Below are 22,703 nucleotides of genomic sequence, written 5' to 3'. Positions count from 1 at the left end.
AGTAGGAATACTACCACACGTACTGCTAAAGTAGGAATACTACCACAAGTACTGCAGTAGGAATACTACCACACGTACTGCAGTAGGAATACTACCACATGTAGGAATACTACCACACGTACTGCAGTAGGAATACTACCACACGTACTGCTAAAGTGGGAATACTACCACAAGTACTGCTAAAGTAGGAATACTACCACACGTACTGCTAAAGTAGGAATACTACCACAAGTACTGCAGTAGGAATACTACCACACGTACTGCAATAGGGATACTACCACACGTAGGAATACTACCACACGTACTGCAGTAGGGATACTACCACATGTAGGAATACTACCACACGTACTGCAGTAGGAATACTACCACACGTAGGAATACTACCACACGTACTGCAGTAGGAATACTACCACACGTACTACGGTAGGAATACTACCACATGTACTGCAGTAGGAATACTACCACACGTACTACGGTAGGAATACTACCACATGTACTGCAGTAGGAATACTACCACATGTAGGAATACTACCACACGTACTACGGTAGGAATACTACCACACGTACTGCAGTAGGAATACTACCACACGTACTGCAGTAGGAATACTACCACACGTACTGCTAAAGTAGGAATACTACCACAAGTACTACAGTAGGAATACTACCACACGTACTGCAGTAGGAATACTACCACACGTAATGCCAAAGTAGGAATACTACCACACGTACTACGGTAGGAATACTACCACATGTACTGCAGTAGGAATACTACCACATGTAGGAATACTACCACACGTACTGCAGTAGGAATACTACCACACATACTACGGTAGGAATACTACCACACGTACTACGGTAGGAATACTACCACACATACTACGGTAGGAATACTACCACACGTACTGCAGTAGGAATACTACCACACGTACTGCGGTAGGAATACAACCACACGTAGGAATACTATGTGTATAAATACTGCGTGTGTGTATAAATACAGCGTGTGTGTATAAATACAGCGTGAGTGTGTATATAAATACTGAGTGTGTGTATAAATACTGCGTGTGTGTATAAATACAGCGTGAGTGTATATAAATAGCGTGTGTATAAATACTGCATGTGTATATAAATACAGCGTGTGTGTATAAATACTGCATGTGTATATAAATACAGCGTGTGTGTATAAATACTGCTTGTGTGTGTATATAAATACTCCATGTGTATATAAATACTGAGTGTGTATATAAATACTGCTTGTGTGTGTATAAATACTGCATGTGTATATAAATACTGCGTGTGTGTGTATAAATACGGCGTGTGTGTATAAATACAGTGTGTGTGTATAAATACTGCGTGTGTGTATAAATACTGCGTGTGTGTATATAAATACAGCGTGTGTGCATAAATACAGCGTGTGTATATAAATACAGCGTGTGTATATAAATACAGCGTGTGTATATAAATACAGCGTGTGTGTATAAATACAGCGTGTGTGTATAGAAATACAGCGTGTGTGTATAAATACAGCGTGTGTGTATAGAAATACAGCGTGTGTGTATAAATACAGCGTGTGTATATAAATACAGCGTGTGTGTATAAATACTGCGTGTGTATAAATACTGCGTGTGTGTATAAATACTGCGCTGTACAGACAGACGGTGACTAAAGAAAGGAAACCTGAATAAAAGTGGTGGAACGATGCAGAGACGTTCAGACAGGTGAGCTGCTGACTGAGTGACTGAGCGAGACCAGGGCCAGGGCCAGGGCCAGGACCAGGACCAGGACCAGGACCAGGACCAGGACCAGGACCAGGACCAGGACCAGGGCCAGGACCAGGGCCAGGGCCAGGGCCAGGACCAGGGCCAGGGCCAGGGACTGAAGGGATGTGTGCAGGTAGACTTCAGGGGCAGACGTCTGTCAGCAGGTGGACGTGTGGCGAGCGTGGCGCTCGGGAGCAGATGATCCTGACCAGCGAGTTCTCCACCAGAGGGCGCCACAGGCCCGAACGCCACCCCTGCAGGGAGGAAAGGTCACTGCGGGTCAATACCACCGCAGGGCCCCGTCCACAGGTGAAGCAGAGCAGAGTCCAGAGACCACAGGAAGTCCAGGAGCCTCCGTCAGAGCCTTTATACCGGTTTCTCCTTTTGTCTGTCACCGTCTGTGTACACGCATACAGTATTTAGACACGTGTGTATACAGTATTTAGACACGTGCGTATACAGTATTTAGACACGTGCGTATACAGTATTTAGACACGTGCGTAGACAGTATTTAGACACGTGCGTAGACAGTATTTAGACACGTGTGTATACAGTATTTAGACACGTGCGTAGACAGTATTTAGACACGTGCGTATACAGTATTTAGACACGTGCGTATACAGTATTTAGACACGTGCGTATACAGTATTTAGACACGTGCGTAGACGTGTGTAGACAGTATTTAGACACGTGTGTAGACGTGTGTAGACAGTATTTAGACACGTGTGTAGACGTGTGTAGACAGTATTTATACACGTGCGTAGACAGTATTTATACACGTGCGTAGACAGTATTTATACACGTGCGTAGACAGTATTTATACACGTGCGTAGACGTGTGTAGACAGTATTTATACACGTGCGTAGACAGTATTTAGACACGTGCGTAGACAGTATTTAGACACGTGTGTAGACGTGTGTAGACAGTATTTATACACGTGCGTAGACAGTATTTAGACACGTGCGTAGACAGTATTTAGACACGTGTGTAGACGTGTGTAGACAGTATTTATACACGTGCGTAGACAGTATTTAGACACGTGCGTAGACAGTATTTAGACACGTGTGTAGACGTGTGTAGACAGTATTTAGACACGTGCGTAGACAGTATTTAGACACGTGCGTAGACAGTATTTAGACACGTGTGTAGACGTGCGTAGACAGTATTTAGACACGTGCGTAGACAGTATTTAGACACGTGTGTACACGTGCGTAGACAGTATTTAGACACGTGCGTAGACAGTATTTAGACACGTGTGTAGACGTGCGTAGACAGTATTTAGACACGTGCGTAGACAGTATTTAGACACGTGCGTAGACAGTATTTAGACACGTGTGTAGACGTGCGTAGACAGTATTTAGACACGTGTGTAGACGTGCGTAGACAGTATTTAGACACGTGCGTATACAGTATTTAGACACGTGTGTAGACGTGCGTAGACAGTATTTAGACACGTGCGTAGACAGTATTTAGACACGTGCGTAGACAGTATTTATACACGTGCGTATACAGTATTTATACACGTGCGTAGACAGTATTTATACACGTGCGTATACAGTATTTAGACACGTGCGTAGACAGTATTTATACACGTGCGTAGACAGTATTTATACACGTGCGTAGACAGTATTTATACACGTGCGTAGACGTGCGTAGACAGTATTTATACACGTGCGTAGACAGTATTTAGACACGTGTGTAGACGTGCGTAGACAGTATTTAGACACGTGCGTAGACAGTATTTAGACACGTGTGTAGACGTGCGTAGACAGTATTTAGACACGTGCGTAGACAGTATTTAGACACGTGTGTAGACGTGCGTAGACAGTATTTAGACACGTGCGTAGACAGTATTTATACACGTGCGTAGACAGTATTTATACACGTGCGTAGACAGTATTTATACACGTGCGTAGACAGTATTTAGACACGTGCGTAGACAGTATTTATACACGTGCGTATACAGTATTTAGACACGTGCGTAGACAGTATTTATACACGTGCGTAGACAGTATTTATACACGTGCGTAGACAGTATTTATACACGTGCGTAGACAGTATTTAGACACGTGCGTATACAGTATTTATACACGTGCGTATACAGTATTTAGACACGTGCGTAGACAGTATTTATACACGTGCGTAGACAGTATTTAGACACGTGCGTAGACAGTATTTAGACACGTGCGTAGACGTGTGTAGACAGTATTTATACACGTGCGTAGACAGTATTTAGACACGTGCGTAGACAGTATTTAGACACGTGTGTAGACGTGTGTAGACAGTATTTATACACGTGCGTAGACAGTATTTAGACACGTGTGTAGACGTGCGTAGACAGTATTTATACACGTGCGTAGACAGTATTTAGACACGTGTGTAGACGTGTGTAGACAGTATTTAGACACGTGCGTACACAGTATTTATACACGTGCGTAGACAGTATTTAGACACGTGTGTAGACGTGTGTAGACAGTATTTATACACGTGCGTAGACAGTATTTAGACACGTGTGTAGACGTGCGTAGACAGTATTTAGACACGTGCGTAGACAGTATTTATACACGTGCGTAGACAGTATTTAGACACGTGTGTAGACGTGCGTAGACAGTATTTAGACACGTGCGTAGACAGTATTTATACACGTGCGTAGACAGTATTTAGACACGTGCGTAGACAGTATTTAGACACGTGTGTAGACGTGTGTAGACAGTATTTATACACGTGCGTAGACAGTATTTAGACACGTGTGTAGACGTGTGTAGACAGTATTTATACACGTGCGTAGACAGTATTTAGACACGTGTGTAGACGTGCGTAGACAGTATTTATACACGTGCGTAGACAGTATTTATACACGTGTGTAGACGTGCGTAGACAGTATTTATACACGTGTGTAGACGTGCGTAGACAGTATTTATACACGTGCGTAGACGTGTGTAGACAGTATTTATACACGTGCGTAGACAGTATTTAGACACGTGCGTAGACAGTATTTAGACACGTGTGTAGACGTGTGTAGACAGTATTTATACACGTGCGTAGACAGTATTTAGACACGTGCGTAGACAGTATTTAGACACGTGTGTAGACGTGCGTAGACAGTATTTATACACGTGCGTAGACAGTATTTAGACACGTGTGTAGACGTGCGTAGACAGTATTTAGACACGTGCGTAGACAGTATTTAGACACGTGTGTAGACGTGCGTAGACAGTATTTAGACACGTGCGTAGACAGTATTTAGACACGTGCGTAGATAGTATTTATACACGTGCGTAGACAGTATTTAGACACGTGTGTAGACGTGCGTAGACAGTATTTAGACACGTGTGTAGACGTGCGTAGACAGTATTTAGACACGTGCGTAGACGTGCGTAGACAGTATTTAGACACGTGTGTAGACGTGCGTAGACAGTATTTAGACACGTGTGTAGACGTGCGTAGACAGTATTTAGACACGTGTGTAGACGTGCGTAGACAGTATTTAGACACGTGCGTAGACAGTATTTATACACGTGCGTAGACAGTATTTATACACGTGCGTATACAGTATTTATACACGTGCGTAGACAGTATTTATACACGTGCGTAGACAGTATTTAGACACGTGCGTAGACAGTATTTATACACGTGCGTAGACAGTATTTATACACGTGCGTAGACGTGCGTAGACAGTATTTATACACGTGCGTAGACAGTATTTAGACACGTGTGTAGACGTGCGTAGACAGTATTTAGACACGTGCGTAGACAGTATTTAGACACGTGTGTAGACGTGCGTATACAGTATTTAGACACGTGCGTAGACAGTATTTAGACACGTGCGTATACAGTATTTAGACACGTGCGTAGACAGTATTTATACACGTGCGTAGACAGTATTTATACACGTGCGTAGACAGTATTTATACACGTGCGTAGACAGTATTTAGACACGTGCGTAGACAGTATTTATACACGTGCGTATACAGTATTTAGACACGTGCGTAGACAGTATTTATACACGTGCGTAGACAGTATTTATACACGTGCGTAGACAGTATTTATACACGTGCGTAGACAGTATTTAGACACGTGCGTATACAGTATTTAGACACGTGCGTAGACAGTATTTAGACACGTGCGTAGACAGTATTTATACACGTGCGTAGACAGTATTTATACACGTGCGTAGACAGTATTTAGACACGTGCGTAGACGTGTGTAGACAGTATTTATACACGTGCGTAGACAGTATTTAGACACGTGCGTAGACAGTATTTAGACACGTGTGTAGACGTGTGTAGACAGTATTTATACACGTGCGTAGACAGTATTTAGACACGTGTGTAGACGTGCGTAGACAGTATTTATACACGTGCGTAGACAGTATTTAGACACGTGTGTAGACGTGTGTAGACAGTATTTAGACACGTGCGTAGACGTGTGTAGACAGTATTTAGACACGTGCGTAGACAGTATTTATACACGTGCGTAGACAGTATTTAGACACGTGTGTAGACGTGTGTAGACAGTATTTAGACACGTGCGTAGACAGTATTTAGACACGTGTGTAGACGTGCGTAGACAGTATTTAGACACGTGCGTAGACAGTATTTATACACGTGCGTAGACAGTATTTAGACACGTGTGTAGACGTGCGTAGACAGTATTTAGACACGTGCGTAGACAGTATTTAGACACGTGTGTAGACGTGCGTAGACAGTATTTAGACACGTGCGTAGACAGTATTTAGACACGTGCGTAGACAGTATTTAGACACGTGCGTAGACAGTATTTATACACGTGCGTAGACAGTATTTAGACACGTGCGTAGACAGTATTTAGACACGTGTGTAGACGTGCGTAGACAGTATTTAGACACGTGCGTAGACAGTATTTAGACACGTGTGTAGACGTGCGTAGACAGTATTTAGACACGTGCGTAGACAGTATTTAGACACGTGTGTAGACGTGCGTAGACAGTATTTATACACGTGCGTAGACAGTATTTATACACGTGTGTAGACGTGCGTAGACAGTATTTATACACGTGTGTAGACGTGCGTAGACAGTATTTATACACGTGTGTAGACGTGCGTAGACAGTATTTATACACGTGCGTAGACAGTATTTAGACACGTGTGTAGACGTGCGTAGACAGTATTTAGACACGTGCGTAGACAGTATTTAGACACGTGCGTAGACAGTATTTAGACACGTGTGTAGACGTGCGTAGACAGTATTTAGACACGTGCGTAGACAGTATTTAGACACGTGCGTAGACAGTATTTAGACACGTGCGTAGACAGTATTTATACAGTATTTAGACACGTGCGTAGACAGTATTTAGACACGTGCGTAGACAGTATTTATACAGTATTTAGACACGTGCGTAGACAGTATTTATACACGTGCGTAGACAGTATTTATACACATGCGTAGACAGTATTTAGACACGTGTGTAGACGTGCGTAGACAGTATTTAGACACGTGCGTAGACAGTATTTAGACACGTGCGTAGACAGTATTTATACAGTATTTAGACACGTGCGTAGACAGTATTTATACACGTGCGTAGACAGTATTTAGACACGTGTGTAGACGTGCGTAGACAGTATTTAGACACGTGCGTACACAGTATTTATACAGTATTTAGACACGTGCGTAGACAGTATTTATACACGTGCGTAGACAGTATTTATACAGTATTTAGACACGTGCGTAGACAGTATTTATACACGTGCGTAGACAGTATTTATACACGTGCGTAGACAGTATTTAGACACGTGTGTAGACGTGCGTAGACAGTATTTAGACACGTGCGTAGACAGTATTTAGACACGTGCGTAGACAGTATTTATACACGTGCGTAGACAGTATTTATACACGTGCGTAGACAGTATTTAGACACGTGCGTAGACAGTATTTATACACGTGCGTAGACAGTATTTATACACGTGCGTAGACAGTATTTAGACACGTGCGTAGACAGTATTTATACACGTGCGTAGACAGTATTTATACACGTGTGTAGACAGTATTTAGACACGTGTGTAGACGTGTGTAGACAGTATTTATACACGTGCGTAGACAGTATTTATACACGTGCGTAGACAGTATTTAGACACGTGTGTAGACAGTATTTATACACGTGCGTAGACAGTATTTAGACACGTGCGTAGACAGTATTTAGACACGTGTGTAGACGTGTGTAGACAGTATTTATACACGTGCGTAGACAGTATTTAGACACGTGTGTAGACGTGTGTAGACAGTATTTAGACACGTGCGTACACAGTATTATACACGTGCGTAGATAGTATTTATACATGTTAATAAAGTTACCTTATTTGGTTTATATTTTGGATGAAATACTGCACTGGTTTAAATAAAGTATTCCCGGTGTATTGAGTAATCCTGTGTAGTGATGTGTGTTTTAAATAAAGTTTCTGGTCCTCAGGGTTGTCTATGGCGGCCGTCCCCGGCTCGCTGGTGTCCCCTCCTCGGGTCTCCCTGCAGGTGGCGCCCCCTGCTGTCCACTCTGTGCTGCTGGTGTCCAACCTGAACCCAGAGGTCAGAGGTCACACACACTGTCACACAGCAGCCGGCCAATCAGAGCGCCGCGCTCTTCCGCTAACTTTATTAACACTGTTTGTCTCTGCAGAGCGTGTCGCCTCACTGCCTCTTCATCCTGTTCGGTAAGATCACAACGGCTCCACGTGTTCACCCTTTATTCACCATAAGGAATAAGAACAACGTCACTCGGCGGCGTGTTTGTGTGTTTCAGGTGTTTACGGCGACGTCCAGAGAGTGAAGATCCTCTTCAATAAGAAGGAGAACGCTCTGGTCCAGATGAGCGACGCCACGCAGGCTCAGCTCGGTCCGACTCCCTTTAACGAGTCCTGACACACACGGAGCTGAGAGAATCACGCCGCATCTTTCACACTCAATCATTCGCTCCTTATCGCGTTACCTCCGGCTCGTCATCTCCAGCTGACCGATGAACCGGGAGACGGTTTTAGTTCTTTCATCAGAGAGACGTGAAACGTGCTTTTATAAAAGATGAGTCAGAGAGCCGTTCAGCTGCGTCAGATAACAACATCAACGACGACACACATCGTTTAACAACCGAGCATCAGCAGACTCGTTTAGAGCGCCGCCATGTTTGGAGTTCTTCTGTAAATCTAAGTGGTTCAAGTCCAGAGAAAAATAGTCCAAAGGCACCGAAACAGACATTTTCCGATCTAAAATGAAGAATTAAATTACAGAGGTGATTGCTTCACAGTTTACTGTCCAAAGTCATTTCCTTCCACTGCTGCAGAGTAACTTCTGACCTAAACTTTATTTTTAGCTTCTCTGCTGATTCTGTTTCTGCAGTGAATTCTGAAGCAAACACAACACCTCCGTAATTTAATTCTTCGGTACCATTTAAGGTTTTTCACTTCGTTTATTTACATACTACAAACATGGAGGCTGTTCTAAAACTTCGGACCAGTAGAGTATGTAACCCCGCTCTCTTGGGTCACCAACTTCGGGGCCCTTAGCGCGTTATGACTTCAGATAGCACTTAGGAAAAAGGGCGACCTCTGATAACGAGCTAGGTATCCCAGGTCGCTCCGCTTTAATGTTGAGAAGCTGCAGTCTCTATTCATTCAACTTACACTGTACATTTCCAGCTAAACTGGAAAGGCTTTGTGAAAATACTTTTTTCTCTCCCTCGTCTGCCATTCACCGGACTTGTGCAGAGTTTTGCCTGCACGTTGCACGTCTATTTCAAGTAGCCCTCTATTTAAAAACGTTAAAATATTCTTTGTGTGGTTCATCAACGGTGATAAATTATCCGAAAGTGTCTTTACTCTTATATCCGTCACTGCACACATACATGCGACGGCCCAGGGATAGGGTCACAATTTAGGATTTATTCATGCACTTTTAAAAACATTTATGGAAAGTTTTTTTCTTTTTACATATTTATTTACAGCATTAAACGTTGAAATGTATATTGTAACAGGCTATATATTAACTTATTGGGAGAAAACTGGTAGTTCTATGTAAAATCAGACGTTGAGCACCCCCATAGTCGAATCTTCTGGCTATTCGTGGTCAGGCCTAGTAGCCACAGAATAAAGGTGCTCGTCTCTTCACCACTGTTGATGTCACATTAGCAAACAGCCTTCTTTGCTGATCAAAGAATTATTCAGACATCATCAGGGGATACATACAAAATATACAAAACTGTTATACAAGCTGCACGCTCGCTACTTTACACTGTTATACAAGCTGCACGCTCGCTACTTTACACCGTTACACAAGCTGCACGCTCGCTACTTTACACCGTTACACAAGCTGCACGCTCGCTACTTTACACCGTTATACAAGCTGCACGCTCGCTACTTTACACCGTTATACAAGCTGCACGCTCGCTACTTTACACCGTTATACAAGCTGCACGCTCGCTACTTTACACCGTTATACAAGCTGCACGCTCGCTACTTTACACCGTTACACAAGCTGCACGCTCGCTACTTTACACCGTTACACAAGCTGCACGCTCGCTACTTTACACCGTTACACAAGCTGCACGCTCGCTACTTTACACCGTTACACAAGCTGCACGCTCGCTACTTTACACCGTTACACAAGCTGCACGCTCGCTACTTTACACCGTTATACAAGCTGCACGCTCGCTACTTTACACCGTTATACAAGCTGCACGCTCGCTACTTTACACCGTTATACAAGCTGCACGCTCGCTACTTTACACCGTTATACAAGCTGCACGCTCGCTACTTTACACTGTTATACAAGCTGCACGCTCGCTACTTTACACTGTTATACAAGCTGCACGCTCGCTACTTTACACTATTATACAAGCTGCACGCTCGCTACTTTACACTGTTATACAAGCTGCACGCTCACTACTTTACACTGTTGTACTACTTTACACTGTTACACAAGCTGTACGCTCACTACTTTACACTGTTATACAAGCTGCACACTCACTACTTTACTCTGTTATACAAGCTGTAAGCTCACTACACTGTTATACAAGCTGTACGCTCACTACTTTACACTGTTATACAAGCTGCACACTCACTACTTTACACTGTTATACAAGCTGCACACTCACTACACTGTTATACAAGCTGCACGCTCACCACTTTACACTGTTATACAAACTGCACGCTCACTACTTTACACTGTTATACAAGCTGCACGCTCACTACTTTACGCTGTTCTACAAGCTGCACGTTCACTACTTTACATTGTTATACAAGCTGCACGCTCACTGCTTTACACTGTTGTACTACTTTACACTGTTACACAAGCTGTACACTCACTACTTTACACTGTTGTACTACTTTACGCTGTTACACAATCTGTACGCTCGCTACTTTACACTGTTACACAAGCTGCACGCTCACTACTTTACACTGTTACACAAGCTGCACGCTCGCTACTTTACACTGTTACACAAGCTGCATGCTCGCTACTTTACACTGTTACACAAGCTGCACACTCACTACACTGTTATACAAGCTGCACGCTCACCACTTTACACTGTTATACAAGCTGCACGCTCACTACTTTACGCTGTTCTACAAGCTGCACGTTCACTACTTTACATTGTTATACAAGCTGCACGCTCACTGCTTTACACTGTTGTACTACTTTACACTGTTACACAAGCTGTACACTCACTACTTTACACTGTTGTACTACTTTACGCTGTTACACAATCTGTACGCTCGCTACTTTACACTGTTACACAAGCTGCACGCTCACTACTTTACACTGTTACACAAGCTGCACGCTCGCTACTTTACACTGTTACACAAGCTGCATGCTCGCTACTTTACACTGTTACACAAGCTGCACGCTCACTGCTTTACACTGTTATACAAGCTGTACACTCACTACTTTACACTGTTATACAAGCTGCACGCTCACTGCTTTACACTGTTGTACTACTTTACACTGTTACACAAGCTGCACGCTCGCTACTTTACACTGTTACACAAGCTGCACGCTCACTGCTTTACACTGTTGTACTACTTTACACTGTTATACAAGCTGCACGCTCGCTACTTTACACTGTTATACAAGCTGCACGCTCGCTACTTTACACTGTTATACAAGCTGCACGCTCGCTACTTTACACTATTATACAAGCTGCACGCTCGCTACTTTACACTGTTATGCATGCTCGCTACTTTACACTGTTATACAAGCTGCACGCTCGCTACTTTACACTGTTATACAAGCTGCACGCTCGCTACTTTACACCGTTATACAAGCTGCACGCTCGCTACTTTACACCGTTATACAAGCTGTACGCTCGCTACTTTACACTATTATACAAGCTGCACGCTCGCTACTTTACACTGTTATACAAGCTGCACGCTCGCTACTTTACACTGTTATACAAGCTGCACGCTCGCTACTTTACACTGTTACACAAGCTGCACGCTCGCTACTTTACACTGTTACACAAGCTGCACGCTCGCTACTTTACACTGTTATACAAGCTGCACGCTCACTACTTTACACTGTTGTACTACTTTACACTGTTACACAAGCTGTACGCTCACTACTTTACACTGTTACACAAGCTGCACGCTCACTACTTTACACTGTTATACAAGCTGCACGCTCACTACTTTACACTGTTATACAAACTGCACGCTCACTACTTTACACTGTTATACAAGCTGCACGCTCACTACTTTACACTGTTCTACAAACTGCACGTTCACTACTTTACACTGTTATACAAGCTGCACGCTCACTACTTTACACTGTTATACAAACTGCACGCTCACTACTTTACACTGTTATACAAGCTGCACGCTCACTACTTTACACTGTTCTACAAACTGCACGTTCACTACTTTACACTGTTACACAAGCTGTACACTCACTACTTTACACTGTTATACTACTTTACGCTGTTACACAATCTGTACGCTCACTACTTTACACTGTTATACAAGCTGCACACTCACTACTTTACACTGTTGTACTACTTTACGCTGTTACACAATCTGTACGCTCGCTACTTTACACTGTTACACAAGCTGCACGCTCGCTACTTTACACTGTTACACAAGCTGCACGCTCGCTACTTTACACTGTTACACAAGCTGCACGCTCGCTACTTTACACTGTTACACAAGCTGCACGCTCACTGCTTTACACTGTTACACAAGCTGCACGCTCGCTACTTTACACTGTTACACAAGCTGTACACTCACTACTTTACACTGTTATACAAGCTGCACGCTCACTGCTTTACACTGTTGTACTACTTTACACTGTTACACAAGCTGTACACTCACTACTTTACACTGTTATACAAGCTGTACACTCACTACTTTACACTGTTACACAAGCTGCACGCTCACTACTTTACACTGTTACACAAGCTGCACGCTCGCTACTTTACACTGTTACACAAGCTGTACACTCACTACTTTACACTGTTATACAAGCTGCACGCTCACTGCTTTACACTGTTGTACTACTTTACACTGTTACACAAGCTGTACACTCACTACTTTACACTGTTATACAAGCTGCACGCTCACTGCTTTACACTGTTGTACTACTTTACACTGTTACACAAGCTGTACACTCACTACTTTACACTGTTGTACTACTTTACGCTGTTACACAATCTGTACGCTCGCTACTTTACACTGTTACACAAGCTGCACGATCACTACTTTACATTGTAGCAAAGTGTCGTTTGTCGTTTGTTCAGTGTTGAACATGAAAAGATAGAATCATATTTACAAACATGTGAGGGTGAACTCACTCTGTGAGATCCTGTATACGTATGTATTTGCTGTGTATATTAAACATATAGATCACATGTTCAACACACGTTCGTTTTACCGCCGACTAAATGATGTTTGTGATTTACCCCCCTCCCCCGACAGCGATGAGTCACCTGAATGGCCAGCGTCTCCATGGTAACGTGATTCGGGTGATGCTGTCCAAACACCCGGTGGTGCAGCTGCCTCGCGGGGGAGCGGGGCAGGAGGAACAGGCGCTGACCGGGACTTCTCAGGCTCCGCCCTCCACCGCTTCAAAAAACCCGGATCCAAAAACTTCAACAACATCTTCCCGCCGTCGGCCACGCTGCACCTGTCCAACATCCCGTAGGTTCAGCTCCACTCAGAGTGTTTATACAGGGAGTGTTTCTCTAACTCCGCCAGGTGTTAACGCCTTCCTTCTCGTCTCGCAGCTCCGCCGTCAGCGAGGACGAGCTGAAGGACGTGTTCACCTCCAGCGGCTTCACGGTGAAGGCCTTCAAGTTCTTCCAGTGAGTAAAACACTTTCTGTTAACCAACATGTCTGTCAGACGAGCTAAAAACTACAACATGGCTGCCGTGTGTTTCCTCCTTGTTTCATGATGTCACTTCCCGGCTGTCACAGGAAGGACAGGAAGATGGCGCTGATGCAGCTGGCGTCTGTGGAGGAAGCCATCGAGGCTCTGATTGCTCTACACGACCACCAGCTGGACCACAACCAGCACCTCCGAGTCTCCTTCTCCAAGTCCACCATCTGACCCCTGACCTTCGTGTCCACCATCTGACCCCTGACCTTCGTGTCCACCATCTGACCCCTGACCTTCGTGTCCACCATCTGACCCCTGACCTTCGAGTCTCCTTCTCCAAACCCACCATCTGACCCCTGACCTTCGAGTCTCCTTCTCCAAACCCACCATCTGACCAACCAGACTTCAAGGCTTCTGATTGGCTTATGGCAGGAACAATCGGACCAATACGAAACCTCCCGTTGCCACCGAGCTTTCTGTGCCTACAAACACTCTGACATCACGGTGACATCACAGTGACGGGCGATGACACGAGGAGGCGTTGCCATGGTTACAGGGGTTACAGAGCACATTCCTGAGCAGACTGAATGCCCAGTAGCAAATGGCATCATGGGTAGTGGATTCCCAACAAAAAGTTCATGATGTGAGTGGAACTTTTTATTGTCTAAATGTTAAGTTAATGTGATCTTTATAAAGTTAAAATGAGGATTTTCAAAATAAAACCTGCTGTTTCTCCAAAAGCCCAAACTGATGGAAAGATCTAATATATTTTGTTTTAATATTTAAAGTTAGCATGGACAAAGTTCGGTCTTGTAAAGTTTCATATTTCACTGTAACTTTATTTTCCATCATGACATTAATGTTTTTATTATTTCTTCAAAGTTTCACTGATTTTCTGAACGTTTTGAGTCTTCAGTGCCTTTCTCATCGGCACTTTCTGCCACCGTCTGATTGGCTGAAGTTGTTGTTGTTGTTGTTACTATTATTACTGTAGATGTTTAGGTGGCTGCGATCTCAACCTTCCTCTGTGCCTTATTTTTCTGGATCCTGCTGGGTTTTATACGTGGCGTCCGGTGGAGGGCCGGTGGCGGGTCTTGTTGATCTGACTTTGGGTTTGTTTTGTAGAATTTTTTCACTTAGTTAAAAATATTTTTTGTCACACGTCGTACTGTTGGTAAATATTTTTTGGGAAGGTTTTTTAATCATGAATGTATTTATACTGTACAACATGAGATAATGCTTTAGACGTCCCGCCCACCTGTCGTACCTGCGTGTGTGTATTTATATATTGTGCGTGTGTTTATATCAAGCTGAGCTGTGATTGGTTCATCTTCAAATGTCCCTCCTTCTTTTTTCTATTAAAAATATATTTAATTTAAATCCAGCTCCTGTTTTTTAGATTCTTTTTGCAGCTTCAGGTTTTTATTTTCACTTTGACTGATTTTAGGAAACAAGCCACTAAAAACAGGAAGTGCCGATTCCCGTCTGCCTTCTGACCTCTGGTTAAATGTTGAGGGACGTACGAAGGGAGGCGGCGGCTTTACAGCGAAAAGATTCAAAACTAGTTTTTTAATTTAATTCAGTGATTTTGAAGTCTTCTGTAAACAGTGTTGGAGAAGGAGGCGGGGTCAAACCAAGCCAAAGTTAGCGTGCCTTTTGATTGGACCAACTCATTCTCACATTACGGTGTCATTTCCTGTTTTGATGGGCTTTCAGGTTTTTACTTCTTACGAGTTTAAGTTGCCACCCGAAACACAAACCAAATTATTGTCACATATAATTATGAACATTTTTATGTTTTCATGTCTTCACATGTTTCAAGTAACAAGTTTGTTGTTGTTGTTGTTGTTGTTGTTGTTGAGCGCTGCTGCTGATTCGCTGCAAACAAACCTGTTTTACTTTGTACTTGTTATGCAACTCTTTCACATACTGTAAGTAGAAACAGTCTAAATAACAACAAACGTTTACATGTGTCGGGAAGTGACGAGAGTAAAAAGTACAATAAAGTGTAATTATACTTGCTATATACTTGTACGTTACACACTTAGTTCTTAGACTTTACAATACTTCCAGTGTGCAAGTTTCTACCTGTTACATGTTAAAATACTTGTTATACATGTAGTATCTTACACATGGTGGAATTATTGTAACATTAACTGGTATCCTGATTTATAAGAAATTACCTGTAACATTCTACTTGTGTACACTACATGTAAAAATACTATGTAGTACTGTAACATAACGTACTTGTATATAACATGTTTGTGAGCTTGTTGTACTTTACAGGTGTAGTAATGTTTTAGAAATACTTTGACGTACTGCAGTACTTGTTACACTGTACAATGTTAAATACTTGTTTATTTTACACACTTACTACATGTATGTACATGTTAGTATGTAATGTGAAGTACTGTTACTTGGAACATGAAGACAGAAAAACATAAAACTAGAAGAAATATTTCCTAAATGTTTATTTGAAACTCCTGTGTGAGTTTTAAATCCTCTCGCAGGTTTCCTTTGATTTCGTTCGACTCTTTGCAGAAAACAAACCCTGAATGTTTCTGCTGATGAATGTAAAGTACTCGTGGTGCATTGTGGGAGCAGGTGGGACTGTTATTATATGAAATATTTTTTAATCCTGTGCATGGCGGGGGGGGGGTCTGTGCTCGATTCAGAAACAAAACGTTTGTTGAATTTTTATTTATTCTGAAAGCGTGACAGGAAGTTGTAGCATGAATCACTGAATAAATAAATCATCCGACAACCAATGGCTGTCCTCGGTTTCTGCAAAGCTCCGCCCACCGTCTGTCCTGCCGGCCAATCAGATCGTTTGGAAATGTACAACAAGCAAGCGACACGTTGAGGTTCAGCTTTCAAAGGATAAAACTTTATTGTTCCTGTGTTGACACAATCCTCCACTGTGATTGGTCGGTTCAGACTACAGCAGGTCAGTGGAATTAAAAAAACAACAACAATAAACAAATCAGGATCCTATTGGACAACGGCAATGATGGGGGGGTGGGGTTCATCCGACTCGAAGCTGAGGTCATCAACCAAACCCCCCCCCTCGCGGGCTACACTAACAACTAAGGGCTAACAGTGAAGCAACACGGCTTTAAAAAACACACGCTCGCACGCACACGCTCGCACACGCAGCGTTCAGACTCACAACAGAAGGTCAGAAATGTGGCGGTCTCTTTTCTTTCTTTATTTGGTCCTGTGTTTGTTTGTTCTGTGAATCACTTGAAATATCGCGACCGTTAAACGTCAGAATACTGATCCGTTCAGTCCTGCTTCGGGTTCAAAGTCCGTTTGTCAAATTTAAAAACCAGAAACCGGACATTTCGCTCTAACACACTGTGACATCACTGTGACATCACAACCTTCAGAAACACATTCAGACAAGTTTTTAAGACTTTCTTCTTCTTCTCTTGACTGCTTTTCAGAATTAGGATCCAGGTTTCTGGTCCAGACCCAGCTGAATCCGAAAGATGTTTCTTTTAAATATAATTTGTTCTAAAGTTCTGGTAAACATGAGATTCTCTGCGTCACACTTACAAGATCACAGAATCGTGTATTTGTGAGCTTTTTAAATGACCAAACACGTTTTCTTTACAAATCTAAAAGAAAATGTCTCCTCTTTGTTCACCTTCAGGAAATGCGGTTCTCTTTCAATGAAATGTATTTGTTCACATGAAGAACATCAGCAGAACGGCGGAGACAGCGAGCCTCTCCTCGCTCGCCGAGCGGTCGCTTCACATTGTATCTGAGGTTTTATCTGTTTTCACACGGACGTCCAGCGGGGAGCTGTTCTTCTAACCAGACGTGTGAAAGGAGATAATTCACCTCCTCAAGTCAGGAACCGTCGAGTCCCCTTTAACCACGACGGACGACTTCCTGCTGACAGAGAAGTCAGATGTTTTAGCTTGAAAATCATCAGAATCAAAGCTCCCATGGTTTTCAAAGTAAAATATTCTGTATATAGTATAAATGCTGTCGTGTTTAAATCAGCTCAGATTATTATTTCAGACTTCCTGAAACATTAAAGTTGATTGGTTCAGAGATCAGCGCCGATATAAGATCAGCCAATTCAGTGCGATGCGTCACTCTCTCCCTGCACTCTCATTGGCTTGTTCTGGCATCATTCAGCTTAGCACCAAAAGGAACATAAATAGTTAAACACACACACTCTTCAGTTTTTCTCATAAAAAAACAAAAACAAACATCAGTCTCTTTCTCTCGTCTCCTCCTCATCCTGGTCTCCAGGAGGATGAGGAAGTTGCCCGTTGCCATGGTAACTAGACGTCGAGGATCTCCTCGGCGGTGCCGCCGCAGCGCAGCCGGTACCGGCCGGTCCTCCAGCTGATGGTCGGGTCCCACAGAGCCGACAGGAAGATCTGCACCGCCATCGACTCCCTGATGAACCACGCCACCGCAAAGTCCAGCTTGGAGAAGCACAGCGGCCCGCCCTGCGAGATGACATCATCGATCAATAACCAATCAGTCACAGTCCGACAATGTGACAGCTCTAAACCTGTGCGGGGAGATACGATCAGCCAGAACATTAAGACCACCTGCCCTGACCCGGGCGGTCCCGGACTTCACTGTGTGTTCTGACCCCTTTCTATCAGAACCAGCACCAACTTCTTCAGCAGCTCGCCTGTGGGGCCGGACCACACGGACCAGCCTTCACACCCCGCCTGCATCATGACCCTGTCGCCTTTTGATAGGTCAGGACCAAGCAGAAACCTCGGGGTCTGAAAACCCTGGGGGCCCTGTGTAATATATCCCTCCCACCGACAGTGGTCATAAAGTTATGGCTGATCGGTGGATCTATCTCTAACAGTATTAAATCCACAAACTTTCAAGGATTTCAAGGACCTCTGCCGGAAGAAAAAGTCACATCATTAAGTTGAAGGTGAGTACCTGAACTCCAGTCAGCTGGATGTAGTCCGACAGGAACCAGGCGAGACAGTGACACATGAAGAAGACCATCATGTCCCACCTGCAGCACACACATTAACATGTTTAACGCCATGTAAACAGGAAGTCTGATCACAGTTTAAAGCTGATCTGAGGACGAACAGGGATCAATAAATATTTCAGGTTTATTAGTTTCTACCCATCTGTTACAGTATGAATACATTACAGTATAGTCGTGACAGAAAAGCGGCCATCACGTCATTAATCAGAACGGGTTCTCTCACAGAGGGAACTCCACCTGCCGCAGGTGATAATATCTGCAACATGCTCCTGCCCTGTGATTGGCCGTGTACCTGAACACATAATGAGCAGCCCAGCCAATGATGAGGCTGGCCAGGAAGCACTCGGAGACGGGCTCCAGCACGGTCCCAGGCAGCATGTTGATCCTCAGCTTGGTCCACCTGAACACAGTAACCCGCTTATTAATTATCATCACGCTCAACAGAAATCCTGTTTGTGACTGAAATGATAATATAAATAACTCACACACACATTAAGGAAATACCACATACGATTCCTACACTTTAATATATATCATAATATATTATGGACATTATTGTGGAGACAAAAGTATGAATCATGAAAACAGCCAATCAGATGAAGAGTTCTGAGGTCACCTGATCATGCGGGACTGGAACTGGGCAATGGAGTACGACCCAGAGTTCTGCAGCGCCACCTGTGTCGCCATGGAGAACTTCCAGCCTCTGAGGAGACGGGGAGCAACGAATCATCAAACACCAGCTGTAAACATTAAACCAGCCAAGCGTACCTACAAGCTCTTAATGGTCAGGCACCATCTTATCTTAAAGAGCTCATAGTACCTTACTACCCCACCAGAGCACTGCGCTCCCAGAATGCAGGGTTACTTGTGGTTCCTAGAGTCTCCAAAAGTAGACTAGGAGCCAGAGCGTTCAGCTATCAAGCTCCTCTCCTGTGGAACCAGGTTCCAGTTTGGGTTCAGGAGGCAGACACCATCTCCACATTTAAGAGTAGGCTTAAGACTTTCCTCTTTGATAAAGCTTATAGTTAGGGCTGGCTCAGGTAGTCCTGAACCATCCCTTAGTTATGCTGCTATAGGCCTAGACTGCCGGGGGATTTCCCATGATGCACTGAGCTCCTCTCTCCTCTACTTTCTCTCCCTCTGTATGCAACCTTATCCCATTATTGCATGTTACTAACACAACTTCTCCCCTTTCTGGTAGTCTTGTGCTTTCTCGTCTCTCTCCTCTCTCCTCCTATCACTTCCTGCAGGTTTTCTGGCTCTGGAGCTGTGGAGTCTGGATCTGTGGTTGCGGGTCACCTGCTGCCCCCGTGTTCATGCTCGACACCCTCTACTGCAACGACTATTGTTGCTAGTCCTATTGTTATTATAATCATTAACATTACGATGGTTACCATTAACACTATTATAAATATCTGTACCATTTTTCATTTAGTTTATAGCAACATTACCTTCGCTGTCTGTACCTCTGTGTGTATATTGTGTAGGCTGCCTCCCTCCCCTCTCTCTCTCCTTACATCCCTCTCTCTCTCTCTCTCTCTCTCTCTCTTTCTCTCTCTCTCTCTCTTTCACTCTCTTTCTCTCTCTCTCTCTCTCTCACCCCAACCGGTCGAGGCAGATGGCCGCCCACCCTGAGTCATGGTTCTGCTCGAGGTTTCTGCCTCTTAAAGGAAGTTTTTCCTTGCCTCTGTCTCTTAGTGCTGCTCTTGGTGGGAACTGTTGGGCTTCTGTAAATAGCATCACAGAGTACGGTCTAGACCTGCTCTTTTATGAAAAGCGCTGTGAGATAACTGTTGTTGTGATTTGGCGCTATATAAATAAAATTGAATTGAATTGAATTGAATACAGGCGCTAATGCTAACGCGCTAACCTGTCAGCGATGGCTTTAGCCATGAAGTAATCCTCCGCGATGTACTGAGCGAAGGCGACCAATCCGCCGGCTTGATCCAACACGTCCTTCCTCATCAGGCACGACATCCCCGTCACACACTTTATCCCCGTCACGTTAGCAGAGATGTAGGAGCGAGGGTGGGACGTCCCGAAATACACCTAAACACAGGTTAGCATTAGCATCTGTTAGCACTTATAAACACAGGTTAGCATTAGTATCTGTTAGCACTTATAAACCATCACGTTAGCAGAGATGTAGGAGCGAGGGTGGGACGTCCCGAAATACACCTAAACACAGGTTAGCATTAGCATCTGTTAGCACTTATAAACACAGGTTAGCATTAGTATCTGTTAGCACTTATAAACCGTCACGTTAGCAGAGATGTAGGAGCGAGGGTGGGACGTCCCGAAATACACCTAAACACAGGTTAGCATTAGCATCTGTTAGCACTTATAAACACAGGTTAGCATTAGTATCTGTTAGCACTTATAAACCGTCACGTTAGCAGAGATGTAGGAGCAAGGGTGGGACGTCCCGAAATACACCTAAACACAGTTTAGCATTAGCATCTGTTAGCACTTATAAACACAGGTTAGCATTAGTATCTGTTAGCACTTATAAACCATCACGTTAGCAGAGATGTAGGAGCGAGGGTGGGACGTCCCGAAATACACCTAAACACAGGTTAGCATTAGCATCTGTTAGCACTTATAAACACAGATTAGCATTAGCATCTGTTAGCACTTATATACACAGGTTAGCATTAGCATCTCTTAGCACTTATAACACAGATTAGCATTAGCATCTGTTAGCACTTATAAACACAGGTTAGCATTAGTATCTGTTAGCACTTATAAACCGTCACGTTAGCAGAGATGAGCGAGGGTGGGACGTCCCGAAATACACCTAAACACAGGTTAGCATTAGCATCTGTTAGCACTTATAAACACAGGTTAGCATTAGCATCTGTTAGCACTTATATACACAGGTTAGCATTAGCATCTGTTAGCACTTATAAACTGTCACGTTAGCAGAGATGTAGGAGCGAGGGTGGGACGTCCCGAAATACACACGCCTCATTAGCTTTAAAGGCTAGTTCTAAACATACTTTAACATGACGTTAGCATTGCTATGCGATTGCTAAAAGTTTTGATCGCATGCAAACCTGGAAGCCAGCCAGAAGACTTAGCTTGATGTTCGCTTGTTAGCTTTTACCTGCTCCAGTGTGGCGGCGAAGCCTTGGCGGTCGGCAACATATGGCAACCCATGGACCAATCCCACCTTCTCTGTCATCTGATTGGTCAGATCTGTCAGGGTGTCAGGTTTCACTGCCACACACACACAAACACAGAGTTAGCATTAGCAGGTAGGACGTGTCTCGGCGTCGACAGTAAAAATGAGACTGTCCTGACCTCTGATGCCGCTGTCACAGATCCAGACCAGGCCATATTTGGCTCCTTCGTAGCCCGGCATCAGGTTGTTGATCTTGGGGTTGATTCCAACTTTCTTCCCCCCTGAGAACCGAAGAACAACACATGCTAACATTAGCCGCTAACAAAAAGCGAGTTACATGTTGTTAGATGATGTTGACAACAGCGGAACAAGTCTAACAACAAAAGTCTCACCGATGAATAATCGAGCGTCCACGTTGGGATATTTTCCCAACAACTTTTTACAGACGTCAACAGCTGGATCGTCCTGGTCCTGAACGCACAGCAGGATCTCGTACTGCAAAACAAAAAG

The 22,703-nt window shown here is 43.8% G+C and overlaps 1 protein-coding gene and 1 pseudogene across 1 annotated transcript; one reads left to right on the top strand and one right to left on the bottom strand.

Annotated features, from left to right (window-relative positions):
• The first annotated feature begins 8,148 nt into the window (after positions 1–8,148).
• Positions 8,149–16,849, top strand: LOC119906518 (annotated as a pseudogene).
• Positions 16,850–16,950: 101 nt separating this feature from the next.
• Positions 16,951–22,684, bottom strand: LOC119906517 (ceramide glucosyltransferase-B). Its single transcript, XM_038723904.1, has 8 exons — positions 22,586–22,684; positions 22,373–22,474; positions 22,176–22,288; positions 20,940–21,118; positions 19,686–19,772; positions 19,362–19,469; positions 19,012–19,090; positions 16,951–18,554 (listed from the first exon to the last, which is right to left on the bottom strand). Exons 2-8 carry the CDS (start codon positions 22,431–22,433, stop codon positions 18,384–18,386), a joined length of 798 nt encoding a protein of 265 aa, XP_038579832.1. The 5' UTR covers positions 22,434–22,474; positions 22,586–22,684; the 3' UTR covers positions 16,951–18,383.
• Positions 22,685–22,703: the final 19 nt, after the last annotated feature.

Source organism: Micropterus salmoides, unplaced genomic scaffold (assembly GCF_014851395.1).
Source record: "Micropterus salmoides isolate LMB-PRFRI ecotype aquatic unplaced genomic scaffold, ASM1485139v1 Ms_hic_scaffold_1654, whole genome shotgun sequence".
Classification (NCBI taxonomy): Eukaryota; Metazoa; Chordata; class Actinopteri; order Centrarchiformes; family Centrarchidae; genus Micropterus; species Micropterus salmoides.
This window is presented reverse-complemented; position numbering and strand designations above follow the sequence as displayed.

What these genes read in the sequence shown, in the direction of transcription:
- LOC119906517 (XM_038723904.1), bottom strand. Translation starts at nt 22,433, where the DNA reads ATGCCGGGCTACGAAGGAGCCAAATATGGCCTGGTCTGGATCTGTGAC. An exon ending in GCTAAAGCCATCGCTGACAG is followed by an intron (nt 19,773 to 20,939) that starts GTTAGCGCGTTA and finishes CCGTCTCCTCAG; the next exon opens with AGGCTGGAAGTTCTCCATGG. An exon ending in GCTGCTCATTATGTGTTCAG is followed by an intron (nt 19,091 to 19,361) that starts GTACACGGCCAA and finishes TGTGTGCTGCAG; the next exon opens with GTGGGACATGATGGTCTTCT.